We start from the raw sequence: 14487 nt of genomic DNA on the forward strand, positions 1-14487 counted from the left end.
GATCCGTTATAATGCAGCACATAGTTATTATGCATTAAAACTTAATATTCAAAGAATGAGGACTCAAATCTTTATGATTGGCTGTTTTACAGGTATGGTGGATTCTCATTGGGTGCCAGAAGCTCACAGGCCCTTCCTCCTGGTGATGAGATCACCGATGCCATCTCACATATTCGTAACCGCTTCAGTTTTCAAGCGGTACGTCAGCTTTGTTTGCCCCACAGACAAGTTGTTTAATCAGCAACTAGGGGCCATGTTGTTGCCTGAAGTTTGGGATATACGCCCTTTAACCCTAGCTTTGTTTTGCTACCCATAGGGTACTGCTTCTGACCGCTTCCTGGGAAGCCTGTCAACATTTATCCAAGGTCTTGACACCAAGAACAATGTAAAGGTGTGTACACTGCATTCTGACCGGATGTACTATTTATCTGACCATGTCTGTCACGTTTATCATACACGTGTTGAAAGCTTGCACTCTTTGTATAAATTTTTCACAAGATTTCAAGTGCTTGATTGCATAAATATATCTTGGCACAATTAATCCAACAATAGAATTCCAGGCTGAATGTTAACAGATTGTTATATGTACAGCTTTAGTTATTTCCCAATGGAAAAGTTAATGTCTATTTTTTTATTATTGTACCTTATTTATGTACTTATTTTAAATTAATTAATTATTCTAATTTCTCATTTGATTGTAATTTTATGATAATTTTATTGTTGTTATATTTTTATAATTATAAATAATATTTATTATATAATTTGATTAATAAATAATTTATAATATTATTTATATTCTGAGGGCAGAATGATTTATGTATTTTTATAGCAGAAAATCAAAGAGGTTAAAGTGGACACATTGCACTCTTTATTAAAGGAATATTCCGGATTAAATAGGAGTTAAGCTCAATCGACAGCATTTAATTTTGACTTGCTCCTTTTCTTAAAAAAAATCCCAAAAGTTTGGGTTCAAGTGAGGCAATTACAATTAGAGGTAGACTGATATATTGGTTTTACTGATTAATCATGCAGATAGTTGCTTTTTAGAACTATAGATTTTTGCAGATAGTTGCTGATAGTTAATCAGAAACTCTGATAATTAATTTTTTTAATTTGAAGTCAGGGCATTCAAAGAAAAATGTGACTATATGGAAACGTCTCTCGTCAGCAAACACATTGTGTCTCCAACTTCATATATTATGAATAAAAATAATAGGCTATAAAAAGCTTAATTTGGTCAGTATTAAATATAGAGCATTGTAACGGAGCCAAGTCTCCTTCATTTCAAAATAAGAGTCCCTGGTGTGTTTCAGGATTGTTAAGTGTTAAAAATCCAACATTATGCACCCAATTTTCTTTTTTTTCTGATTATTATTGGGATTTTGGTTTAGGAAAAAAAAACTACATCTGAGATTTTATTTATTTTGGACTCCTCTTTGTCTGAGCCATCTAAGAAAATGATGTAACATTCTATGAACTGATTTTAAAAACTACCGACCGATTAATCGGTTATCGGCCTTTTCCACCTACTTAGTTATCTGTATATGCCAAATCCATTATCGATCGAACTCTACTTACAATGGAAATGAAAGGGGCCAAACATTAAAATACTTGCTGTTTCAAAAGTATAGCCACAAGATGCAAACAATGCATGTTAACATGATTTTTGTGCGATAAAATTGCTTACTAAACTTTCTGTGTTAACATATACAATTTTACAACTTTGTTGCCATGATGACATGACACCATAAACCCTTTAATCCCAGTAAACGAATATTTAAACAGCTTTACAGCTCAAATAATACACAAGTTTTGACCGAAGCATTAATGTGTGCTTTTATAAAATTATAAGATTCACATTTCTGCCTCGAAACCCTCCAAAAATTGGCCCTATTCACTTCCATTGTAAGTGTCTCACTGTCACAAGTCGAAATTTATTTTTGTGGAAATCAACATTATGCCACAGGCTTAACTTTTATTGAACCTGGAATATTTCTTTAATGACATTTGAGGCCAAAGTTATTCTGTTTTAGTTTATTATTATATCTGAACTCACAAACATGATTGCACAATGTTGAGGGACTTTATTTCGTTGTTCTGTATGAGTAATCTCATGATTGTCTTCTTGTGTAGATCTGGTTCAATAATAAAGGTTGGCACAGTATCGGAGCGTTTCTCAATGTCATGAACAATGGCATCTTGCGTGCTAATCTGCCCCCCGGCCTGGAGCGGTCGAAGTTTGGAATCAAAGCCTTCAACCATCCGCTCAACCTCACCAAGGAGCAGCTCTCACAGGTGGCACTGTAAGTAACAATGACAGCAAATTGGGGCGTTTTCATTCTAGAAGTTTCTTGAGTCTGCTTTATGTCAGATTTTGATTAGTTTTTGTTGGTATAAACGCTGTTTTGTGCGCTTGGGAACCATGTAATATAGGGGAAAAAGAACTCGGTTTCGCACCAAGTAATTAAACAGAGTGTGAAAACAGATCTTGAACTCTGACCCCATTGACTTCCCAGAATGACGACCTCAGTGGACGTGCTGGTGTCCATCTGCGTCATCTTCGCCATGTCCTTCGTCCCGGCCAGCTTTGTGGTGTTTCTTATCCAGGAGAGAGTGAGTAAAGCCAAACACATGCAGTTCATCAGCGGAGTGCAGCCCTTCCTCTACTGGTTGGCCAACTTTGTCTGGGATATGGTTAGTACGATATAATGTACAGATGTATGTGCATGTGTTACATGTCTTAAACATGATAAATAAAATGCTTGTTAATCCCCATATTAATTGTAATAAAGAAATAAGACTCTGTGGTGTGTATGTGTGTCTTTAGACTGACTTAACTTGTCTTTCTTTTTTCCCTTAGTGCAACTACATTGTTCCTGCGACCCTGGTCATCATCATCTTCGTCTGTTTCCAGCAAGAGGCTTACGTGTCCTCCACCAATCTGCCTGTTCTCGCACTCCTGCTGTTGCTCTATGGGTAAGACCCAAAAGATCTTTGTATATTGTCCATATATTATCCCCAAATTGTCCTAGCGATGTGCATGTGTTCTTAATTGATTATACATATGACTCCTAAATTATCTCCTTATTGAAAAGCTAAATGTCATCACATATAATTTGTTTTGTGTCCATACAGGTGGTCCATAACACCTCTGATGTACCCAGCTTCATTCTTCTTTAAGATTCCCAGTACAGCGTATGTGGTTTTGACGAGCGTTAATATCCTCATTGGAATAAATGGCAGTGTGTCCACATTTGTCTTGGAGCTTTTTGGCAGCAATGTAAGTTCATACTCTGGTCTATTTTATATGAATTGTGAGAAATATTCGGATGAAGTTACTGCAACCAAATCATCAAAAACAAATTTCACCCATTAAAAATTTGAATGAAATTTCCATAGGACAATAAGTCATTGAAAAGCAAGCAGCAAACCTAAAACAATCCTTCACTACATCCTTTGACAAATATAATGGAACAATCTGATGTAAGTGAATCTAAATGAACTTTGTTTTGTTTTTTCCAGGAGATTGGTGGCATCAACAACATCTTGAAGAATGTGTTCTTGATCTTTCCTCACTTTTGTCTGGGCAGAGGTCTCATTGACATGGTGAAGAATCAAGCTATGGCTGACGCTTTGGAAAGATTCGGTATGTACCATTAAGTACAAACACACCATTCATGCACATTTATACAATATAATTAAGCAAAACTTAATTAGCAAGTTACTGATACTTTTTTTTTTTGTATGTGTAGTTTTTATAGTCTTTTATAATGTTCAGCCTTTAGAATAGCTACACTTTCTTGCATTTTTCTAGTTGAAGTAGGTGTGGTAGACCTAAAAAAAAAAACAGAGTTTTTGAATGCTTTCAGGCGAGAATCGATTCCGCTCTCCTTTGGCGTGGGACATGGTGGGCAAGAATCTCTTTGCCATGGCTGTAGAGGGCGTGGTTTTCTTCTGCATCACTGTTCTCATCCAATACCGTTTCTGCATCAAGGCCAGGTGACAACCCCACAGCCACACCTCCTACACTTGCGCACTCACAATGGAAAAAATTATGGAAATGAGTTGTATGTTCTGTATGCATAATATGTATTAAATGTTCTTTTTTCCGATTAATAGGTCGGTTAGCACCAAGCTAAAGCCAATAGGAGAGGAGGATGAGGATGTGGCCAGAGAGAGGCAGAGGATCCTGTGTGGAGGAGGACAGTCTGATATTCTGGAGCTCAAACAACTCACCAAGGTTTGTGCAGCTCTGTCTATCCATTTGTCTGTCTATTGGCCTGTCTGTGTGTCCATCTGTCTACTTATCGATCTGTCTGTCTGTCCGTCTGTCTATCTATCCATCTGTCTATACATCTTTTTGTCTGTCTGTCTGTCTGTCTGTCCATCTCTCCTTTATGTCTGTCTATCCATCTGTCTGATTATCTGTCTGTCTATCTGTCTGTCTGTATCTTTAGTGCTTTAAAAAAAAAAAATTTATCCTCTTTTCTCCCCAATCTGGAATGCCCAATTCACTACTTAGTAGGTCCTCGTGGTGGTGTGGTTACTCACCTCAGTCCAGGTGGCAGAGGACAAGTCTCAGTTGCCTCCGCTTCTGAGACCGTCAATCCGCACATCTTATTACTTGGCTCGTTGTGCATGACACCGCAGAGACTCACAGCATGTGGAGACTCATGCTACTCTCTGCGATCCACACACAACTTACCACGCACCCCATTGAGAGCGAGAACCACTAATCGTGATCACGAGGAGGTTACCCCATGTGACTCTACCCTCTGGCTGGAGTCACTCAGCACACCTTGGATTCGAACTCGTGACTCCAGGGGTGGTAGTCAGCGTCAATACTTGCTGAGCTACCCAGGCCCCCTTCTTCAGTGCTTTTTAAACTATTTTAAGCAAAGCTTTGTCAAGCCAACATTAAAGTTTGCCTTGACCAACTTTCCTTTTCTAGTTGTATTAGTGTTGTTGTTGACTTATGCAATTATATTGCTGTACCTGCAGGTGTATAAGAGGAAACAGAAGCCAGCTGTAGACAGACTGTGTGTGGGCATCCCACCAGGAGAGGTGAGATCACTTATTCTGCAGATTTACCTTGAGCAGTCAGCCTTTGGTTTACTTTGGCCTGGTAAACGTCACAGCCTTATATTTTTAGGAAGAATTTCCCAATTCCGTTTTAAGTTTACTGGATTTTGATGGTGGTTTTTCTTTCTTTCCTCAGTGTTTTGGTTTGCTCGGTGTGAACGGTGCTGGAAAGACGAGCACTTTCAAGATGCTCACCGGCGATTCTGTCGTCACGAGCGGAGAGGCATACTTGGCGGGGAAGAGGTAAAAAACAATCAAATCGCATGTTATTGATTTCAGTACTTTCAGCTAATAATATCTATTAATTAAAAGTATTTTTAACTGGTTATATTATGGCATATAGGTTTTGCCTTTGTACTCTTATTCAGAAAACCATGTGAATGCGCTTTTGCATTTTTGATAACTTTTAAGACTTCTGCGATGTTTAATCACAAACATAAGCTTTAGCTCATGGCTCATACCAGAAGAAAACGAATCCAAAAATCTAGTCAACATCTAAAAACAAACGTGTTTTAGTGTCTTGTGACCCTTTGTTAATACTACCAAATTGTTCGCTTTTTTTTTCACAGTGTACTGACAGAGATTGATGAAGTGCATCAGAATATGGGATACTGTCCACAGTTTGACGCCATCAATGACCTGCTGACTGGCAGAGAACATCTGGAGTTTTACGCCATTCTGCGCGGTGTTCCCGAGAAAGAAGTGTGCGAGGTCAGTTTTTTTTTTTTTTAATTGTCCCCAAAGAGAAAATCTTAATAACGGAGCTGATTTATATGGATCTGATTGATTGGTTGTTTGTCACAGGTGGCAGATTGGGGCATTCGTAAACTGGGGTTGATGAAATACGTAGACAAAGCGGCAGGAAGCTACAGTGGGGGAAACATGCGCAAACTCTCCACTGCCATGGCACTCATTGGAGGCCCACCAGTCGTGTTCTTGGTGAGTGTGCAGCTGATAATCTAAACAACTCCATGCTCTTTAAACCATACATAATTTTTGCACCAGATTAATTAAGTTTCCATGATAGTCATTCTACATTGACATATACAGTGGAGTGTAAACAACTTTGGCATCGAGCTACAACTAAAACACAGTTATCTTAGTGGTTTTAATACTGTGGCTGATCGGTGTATTTGGGTCAACTGCATTTCATGAAAAGAGCTTATGACATTCATTCCAATTTAGTTCAGTGTTGTTGTGTAACAGTCCTCATACTGACTGTTTGGCAGACCCCTTTTTCCCAGAACAAAAGCAATACCCACAGGGCCTCCTTTTATTCCATTTGGTTCTCACCCTCATTTTAATACACCCTAAAGTGTTTAAATTCTCAAGGTACCAGGTTGCACTTGCCAGTTTAAGCAAGGCAACATAGCACTCCATATTTTTGGTGTCTGTTGGTCAGAATCGAGGAATATGATTACGCTGTTGCCTCTTCTCATGGTGTTCTGCTTGTGTTTCCTGCTGAATTTGTGGGCAATGGTTAACCTGGCTGTTTCTGTGGTTACAGGACGAACCCACCACTGGGATGGACCCCAAAGCCCGGCGGGCCCTGTGGAACTGCATCCTCAGCATCATTAAAGAGGGACGCTCTGTCGTTCTTACCTCACACAGGTGAGAGAGAAACTTGGAAAGCGAGAAATGTGATGGTTTCTTTAATACTGTGTCTAGGTGCATTGTGATAAAGCGACAAGCATATGATATCTCTCTCTAAGCATGACTTTACTGTGTTTCCCCTGCAGTATGGAGGAATGTGAAGCTCTCTGCACTCGTATGGCCATCATGGTCAACGGCAGGTTCCGCTGTCTGGGCAGTGTGCAGCACTTAAAGAACAGGTACAAACCTCATTGTTGTTGACCTTCTTTCCAAACACTGATCGTAACATAAATGTTTAAGAGCACTATTCTAAACAGCCCTTTGTCCTTTGCACCAGGTTTGGTGACGGGTACACCATCATCCTGCGGGTGGCAGGGGCCGATCCGCAGCTGGAGCCAGTGATGGAGTTTATCGAGCAGGAGCTGCCGGGCAGCAACTTGAAGGAGAAGCACAGGAACATGCTGCAGTACCAGCTGCCCTCTTCTCTCACGTCCCTCGCCCGCATCTTCAGCCTTCTCTCCAGAAACAAAGAGCATCTCCACATCGAGGACTACTCCGTCTCACAGACCACTTTAGACCAAGTAAGAATGCCCACTGGAATTACTGATTCAAATTCAGAAGTTCAAATTTGCAATAGTGGTTGACTGATGTGGGTTTGTCTATAGCCGATACTGATAACCAAAGAGCGGGGTGACCGATGGCCTATATAAATTTTGTATAGGCTATTACAATTTAATTATAGCAATTGAGATTTACACATATATGCTGAAAGAAAAACAAACATACTTTACAAAATACTCTATTTATTCAATTCTAACATTTTATTTTGATTGTTTGATTGTTTAAAAACAAAATCTTAATACAATTTTTATCAATTGTTATATTACAAAATATTGGTAAACAAATTAAGCATTTTCCAATGACAAGTTTGTTGGTATATTTTGAAACTGACACAAGGATTAACACATTTTGCAAATTGGCCAAGCAGGCATGGATATCGGTTGATGCGATAATCTCAAAATGGCCAAATATCGGTTTATTAATCTAGCCGATATTTTGTACACAAGTGCTGAAATTTAAAACAAACACATTTTACTAAATATTTACTTTAAATTCAATAGTTAAAAATAAAATGTAGGGGCCTGGGTAGCTCAGTGGTAAAAGACGCTGGCTACCACCCCTGGAGTTCGCTAGTTCGAATCCCAGGGCGTGCTGAGTGACTCCAGCCAGGTCTCCTAAGCAACCAAATTAGCCCGGTTGCTAGGGAGGGTAGAGTCACATGGGATAACCTCCTCGTGGTCGCTATAATGTGGTTCTCGCGTGGTGAGTTGTGCGTGGATGCCGCGAAGAATAGTGTGAGCCTCCACGCGCTAGGTCTTCGCGGTAACGTGCTCAACGAGCCACGTGATGCACGGATTGACGGTCTCAGACGCGGAGGCAACTGAGATTCGTCCTCCGTCACCCGTATTGAGGTGAGTCACTACGCCACCACGAGGACTTGGAGTGCATTGGGAATTCCAAATTGGGGAGAAAAGGGGAGAAAAACCACAACAACAAAAAATAATAATAATAATAATAATAATAATAATAATAATCTCAATTGGCCAAATATCGAACGATTTTCATCAACCTAACCTATATACCTGACAAGCAAGGCACGGTTATCACTAATGCCAAGAATCCTAAAATGGCCAAATATTGGCAATTTATCAATTTAGCCGACACATTGCTGTCTATAACTTGTTTTCAAAATAAGAAAATTATCTCCATGAATTGCAATAAGAATTTAGTAACACAATGTACTGTAAATGGCAGCCATTGTGACATTCATGTTTGTCTATTTTTTTCAGGTATTTGTCAATTTTGCCAAGGACCAAAGTGATGAGGACCACTTAAAAGACATTTCCATGAACAAAAATGATGCTGTGGTGGACATTTCTCAGCTTGGCGCCTTCCTCATAGACGAGAAGGCCAAAGAGACTGTGGTCTGATCCCTCAAGACCCCCATTCAGTGGATGTGCAAAAATCCACTTTTCGAGGACTAACGTGTCATTTTTTTAATACTTTTATTTTTAGATTTTCGTTCTATTTCAGGGGAGTGTGAGCCCACAAGAGGGGGGTTGGACCTTAAACACACTACTGAAACAAACCAATGCAAATCAATGCAAAAAAGGAGAGAAAATCAAAGAAGAAATACACTGATGATTGCGAGGTGGAGCCTGGTGCGCCATGCTCGCTCATGGTGTGAAACTTGAAGCTGTTCGCTCCACTTGTAGTGAATATTTTATTGACAAGACCTCTGCGAAGTTTCCACCGAAAATATCAATCAGACACTGCCAACGAGATGTCTAATTCAGGGCCTAAGTTCATCTCTTTCATTTAGCGCAGGCTTAAAACGTTTAAGAACTGTCAATAATGCATTTCAGCAAGAGTTCCTTGTCTTTGTACTTTATTTTTTAAGATATGCTTTTAAAACTATACTGAAATGATATTTTGTAGAAACTATGTGCAATGTTTCACTATTGTCAAGTGTTTGAAAGTGTGTGGTGCCTTGAATCAACGCTCCACTAAAGGACTTGAAACAATACCAGCCATTACTGGATGTGAAACAAACGGGCGAAAGATTTTACGAGGACTGTTCCCTCAAGCACACACTGTCCTCATAACTACGGTGGTTTTGACCTCTAATGTGAAGACAGAACTGAAAACGGTTCCACCGATGTTTGTGGCTGGTTTTTAAAAAGTGAATTTGGAGGTTTGTTGCATGCTTTACATGGCTTTGTCGTTCTGAAGTATTTCTTCACGGGTATCAGCGTGTGTACTCATGTGACCATTGAGGAGAGTTATGGTGGAACTTCGGCAGGAGATTCATGGTTGTTACATAGAAGTATTCCGATGAAAACCAAGAAAACATACAATAAAACAGGCAAAAGGAGAGGCAAGTACAAATGTGTGTAACTGTACAGAAGCAAATGTCCGTGCCAAACCAAGTCGAGAGGTTTAAAATTTTTGCAAAAAAAGAGCTGTATTATCAAGCAAAGATGTTGTCAACATTGGATATTATCATTTGTATCATTGTGATTTAAATCAAGAGTTTCATAGTACAATGGGGCCTTTTTTAGGGGACTTTTCATGGAAATTACATTCTCTCCTATGTCTGGTACAAGAATTAATAACTCAGGATGTGCCTCCTTACCCTGTGTAAATGATTAGTTTAATTTGTTATATTAGTTCCACCACTGTACAAGTGGTTATATCTCGACCAATGCTCTCCATGGCACACTTGTTAGACAACAATGAAGCCTAAGTGACCAAAAGCAATGAGGAGCCACCAATTGATTTTTCCAAATCCATGCGGTGCTTTTTAGTCAAACAACCACGAAAAAATCTAGCAACAATCCCTACTGCACACTGAATAACGTGGAAGAAAGAAAAGTGTTGTCTTTGGTCCAAAACTGAAGCACTTTATAAAGGTCAATGTTAAACTGGTCTTGAGATTCATGCAAAACAGGACTTTCTGTGTGGCCATTATTTTGTTTCTATGTATGTGTTTACATTTTAAATATTAAAGCTATTTCACTCCCTCTCTCGTGTCCATGTTTGTTCATTAAAGGTGAAAAAAAAAAGCTTGAAAACACTTAAAGCTTGAAGACTGAAGGTTATTTCAGGCCTTACAGTCAGATCAGGGGTTTACACTGGTCATGTTTACAAGGATTGTGATTCATCCAACTCACTCGAGTCTTTTAAATCCATTCAAAGAGCTGCGCTCAGAAGCCTTTTCTGTATATTTACATTAGAGGATTAGAGGACACCCTAACCCATTAATTTGAAATGAGTGAGTGACTGAATCACTGATTCAACTCATACGTTCAGAACCTGAGTCATTAAATAATGAAGAAATAATAAAAGCCACAATATGTAGAAGGGTTGGCACTCCTAAGAACATGTAATATTGAATTTTTATTCTGTCTCGTTCTCACGTTAAAGCGGAAAAAATGCCATAAACGGGTGTGACAGTTGTGGAAGCGGCACTAACCTATAGGCTACTACATGATAAGGGAAACCATTCAAATCGCTTTGAAACCAGCAGACTTTGACTACTGAGATACTGGTGTGATATACATTAATGCATCATGATTGATTGAATTAAGATTGAAATCGCAATATGGCTTTGAGCGATTACTAAACCTTAAAAGGCTGCGTTTCAAACTGCAAAAACAGAAGAGCAAAAATGTTTTAGAAGTACAAAATAACCTTTTTTCATATCAATCATCATGTTGTCATATTTAGTCATTTTTTCAAATCTTTTTATCATGTATGTATCTTTCACTGTGGCTCTCTTTAAAATGTTGGCCTGCCATGTGTTCAACAGATCCAATGTTCAATGGAAATCATTAATTGTTAGAACAATAAAAAAGTTTTTGTACATCTTAGTAAAATAAAATAAAAAAAACAGTGATCTGATGACAAAATAAGGTAAGTTGCAAAATATCGGTATTGTTATCGGCCTTTTTTTTTTTTTTTAATCGGAATCTGTCAAAAATGTTCATATCGGTACATGCCTAGATAAAAAGATGGAAGAAGGATGAACAGTACATAAAGTATTGAATCACCGGAATTGTGCTAAATAACGAAGCACATCCACTGTGTGTTGTTAACTCCAAAGTTTTTGCAAATTAATGAGTTCAACATCAAAAAAAAAAAAAAATAGCCGACGTTCAAAGAGGAGCATGTCAAATTGTCCTGCCGTAAAGTCAGCGCTGACAAACCAAAAACTAACTAACAATGACCAGCCAAACAACGTTATCCATACTCGCATCAGTGGCGTAGTCAAGGGTGCCCACCCAAATTAGACCCAGGACCACCCTGAATATTAGAGACTATTATTTGTCATCAAATATATATTTACTTAATAGTTTTAAAAAAAATGCATATATTCTGATTTCTGAAAGTGTGAAAGAACTGTTTGAATGTGCTGATTCTCTGATGTTAAGGAAAATTGAAAAAAATTGAGGCCCACCCAAAAGTAATTTCCTAGCTACGCCCTTGACTCACATTAAAAATTGCTCAAACTGGAGGATGGGGAATGATTTATGACTAGCTGTAATGAGTATTGAATCACAGATCATGGCATGATGTGCTCTCAGAAAAAGGCTCATCAGTCGAACTGAATATGGTAGGCGAATCTTGTCTATTTATATAAGTATGCATATAGCGTGCATAACTTTCATTCTATTATTAAAATAGTATGTGAAATAGCAAGAGTGTTAGCACACATTTTGTGTCTTTCTGAGGGGCAGAAATGACAAAATCCACTTATTCTTCCCCCGAATTTTTATTCTTCTCAAAAAGTAATCATATTAGGAATAACGACTGTCTTAGTCTGTCTCAAACACTGCGGATGAAACAATGGACACCGGAAAAATTATTATTATTATTATTATTATTATTTTTTACGACAAATGTTGTAGCTAATAATTTCTGTTATTCACTTTAATAAATCTTTGTTTACACTCAACATCAAAACAATTTGATAACAGCAAGCAGCATATTAACATTATTAGACATATTAAAACAAAGTGGGCTTAAAAGCTGGTAAAACATCAACTGTCATAATGTCATTAAATTTGCAAGTATTTCTTACTACTTTTTAATGATTACACCAAGTCAAAGGTAATTTTGCACATTATTTACAATACAAACAAGAACGATAAGCACAACATCATTGGAGTGTCAGTGTCACAGAGATGTGAACACATGTTGTACACTTTGGAATAAATATGGAATATGATACATCAAATGTGAACAGGACACAAAAATATACTTTACTGACATGCTATATACATTTATTACTTATGTAACTCCATATACATTATCTACAGCCATTGTCCTCCTATTATTAGTTTTCTTTTTTTCTTGGAAATGTGTGATATCGATTAATCTCATAACGCACATTTAAAGGAATATTGCGAGTTCAATACAAGTTAAGCTCAGTTGACAGCATATGTTGCACAGTGTGGATTACCACAAAAAATAATTTCGACTCATATTTCATGTTCTTTAAAAAAAAAAAAAAAAGCAAAAATCTGGGTTACATTGAGGCACTTACAATGGAAGTCAATGGGGCCAATTCATAAACATTAAAATACTGTTACAAAAGTATAGCCACAAAATGTAAACAATATGTGTTTAAACATGATTTAATGGGGCCTGGGAAGCTCAGCGAGTATTGACGCTGACTATCACCCCTGGAGTCACGAGTTCGAATCCAGGGCGTGTTGAGTGACTCCAGCCAGGTGTACTAAGCAACCAAATTGGCCCGGTTGCTAGGGAGGGTAGAGTCACATGGGGTAACCTCCTCGTGGTCGCTATAATGTGGTTCTCGCTCTCGGTGGGGCGCGTGGTGAGTTGTGCGTGGATGCCGCGGAGAATAGCGTGGGCCTCCACATGCGCTAGGTCTCCACGGTAACGCGCTCAACGAGCCACGTGATAAGATGCGCGGATTGACGATCTCAGATGCGGAGGCAACTGAGATTCGTCCTCTGCCACCCGGATTGAGGCGAATCACTACGCCACCACGAGGACCTAGAGCGCATTGGGTATTGGGCATTCCAAATTGGGGAGAAAAGGGGAGAAAAAAAAAAAACAAAAACAAAAAACATGATTTTAGTGTGATAAAATCACTTGCTAATCTTTTCTGTGTAAATGTTAATCCAATTTTACAACTTTGTTCCCATGGCAATGGAACGCGTAAACACTAAAACCCTAAAAACGACCGGAAAAAACAGCTATTTAAACAAATTTACAGCTTAAATAACACACAATTTTTAACAGAAAAATGTATGTAAGTGCTTTTATAAAATTATAAGCTTCACATTTCTGTGTTTAAACTCTCCAAAAATTGGCCCCATTCACTTCCATTGTAAATGCCTCCCTGTAACCTCAATTTATGCTTCTTCTTCTTTTTTTATTCTTTTTTTTTTTTTAAAGAAAATTTGTCACAAGTCAAATTTTTCATTAATTTTTTTGATAATCAAAATTATGCCACAAATGCTGTCGATTGAGCTTAACTTGATTTAAACCCGGAATATTCCTTTAAAACTTGACTTAAGAGCAGTTTGTTGGCTCAGATGTGTTATTTTGTATTAAGTATTGGAAAGCAGACTGAAACAATACACTTCAAAAAAGATCGAGAAACGTTGGCTGTGCTCGGAAAAGCATACTACATACTACTCTCACTATTACTGCAGTATAAAGTATGTATGATGTGCATATATGCACAGAATACCACATAAGATGCCAAAATGTGGAGTATACAACAGAATACCTTATTCAACAATATAATAAGCTCCTCCTTAACCTTCCATTTCCAGTGTGACAAATGAACCAGAAGTTATAAAACCTGTAAAGGAACTGTCCTGGAACAAGAAACAGTAATAAGAATCATGAATAAAAATAATGGGAATAGTATGGTAATAAGAATTGGGAGGCAAAATGTGCGTAACTGTAATGAAATGTTAAGATTTCAGATTATCACACAATGTAAACCATGATCTATAACATATTTGATTAGACTTACTATCGTTAATACATTTTGACACAAAATTAGATTACAAACACAAAATAAATATTTCCATATCCAAGGTTTGGACTAGATGCCACTTGCTGAATTAAACATGCAACATGACAACAATGTAGCATTCTATTGGTTAAAGCGTTTGTCATTTCATAATGTGTTCTTTTTGGCATCCTATTTAAAAAAATAAAAAATAAATAGTAGCCAGTATAAAGTATGAGAATTAATCTTCTAGT

At 37.9% G+C, this 14487-nt stretch overlaps 1 protein-coding gene across 2 annotated transcripts in view; it reads left to right on the plus strand.

Annotated features, from left to right (window-relative positions):
- The window catches only part of LOC127443777 (phospholipid-transporting ATPase ABCA1-like), a 49303-nt gene extending 39042 nt beyond the window's left edge, over positions 1–10261 (plus strand). For both annotated transcript variants that reach the window (XM_051702650.1, XM_051702651.1), the window contains exons 34-50: positions 93–198; positions 317–391; positions 2134–2303; positions 2517–2694; positions 2861–2976; positions 3136–3280; positions 3523–3646; positions 3870–3999; positions 4120–4240; positions 5002–5064; positions 5219–5325; positions 5652–5793; positions 5887–6021; positions 6590–6693; positions 6822–6914; positions 7013–7256; positions 8526–10261. In XM_051702650.1, coding sequence (XP_051558610.1) covers positions 93–198; positions 317–391; positions 2134–2303; positions 2517–2694; positions 2861–2976; positions 3136–3280; positions 3523–3646; positions 3870–3999; positions 4120–4240; positions 5002–5064; positions 5219–5325; positions 5652–5793; positions 5887–6021; positions 6590–6693; positions 6822–6914; positions 7013–7256; positions 8526–8666 — 2194 coding nt within the window. In that variant the 3' untranslated portion in view covers positions 8667–10261. The remainder of the gene's footprint in view (positions 1–92; positions 199–316; positions 392–2133; positions 2304–2516; positions 2695–2860; positions 2977–3135; positions 3281–3522; positions 3647–3869; positions 4000–4119; positions 4241–5001; positions 5065–5218; positions 5326–5651; positions 5794–5886; positions 6022–6589; positions 6694–6821; positions 6915–7012; positions 7257–8525) is intronic.
- Positions 10262–14487: the final 4226 nt, after the last annotated feature.

Source organism: Myxocyprinus asiaticus, chromosome 7, assembly GCF_019703515.2.
Source record: "Myxocyprinus asiaticus isolate MX2 ecotype Aquarium Trade chromosome 7, UBuf_Myxa_2, whole genome shotgun sequence".
NCBI lineage: Eukaryota > Metazoa > Chordata > Actinopteri > Cypriniformes > Catostomidae > Myxocyprinus > Myxocyprinus asiaticus.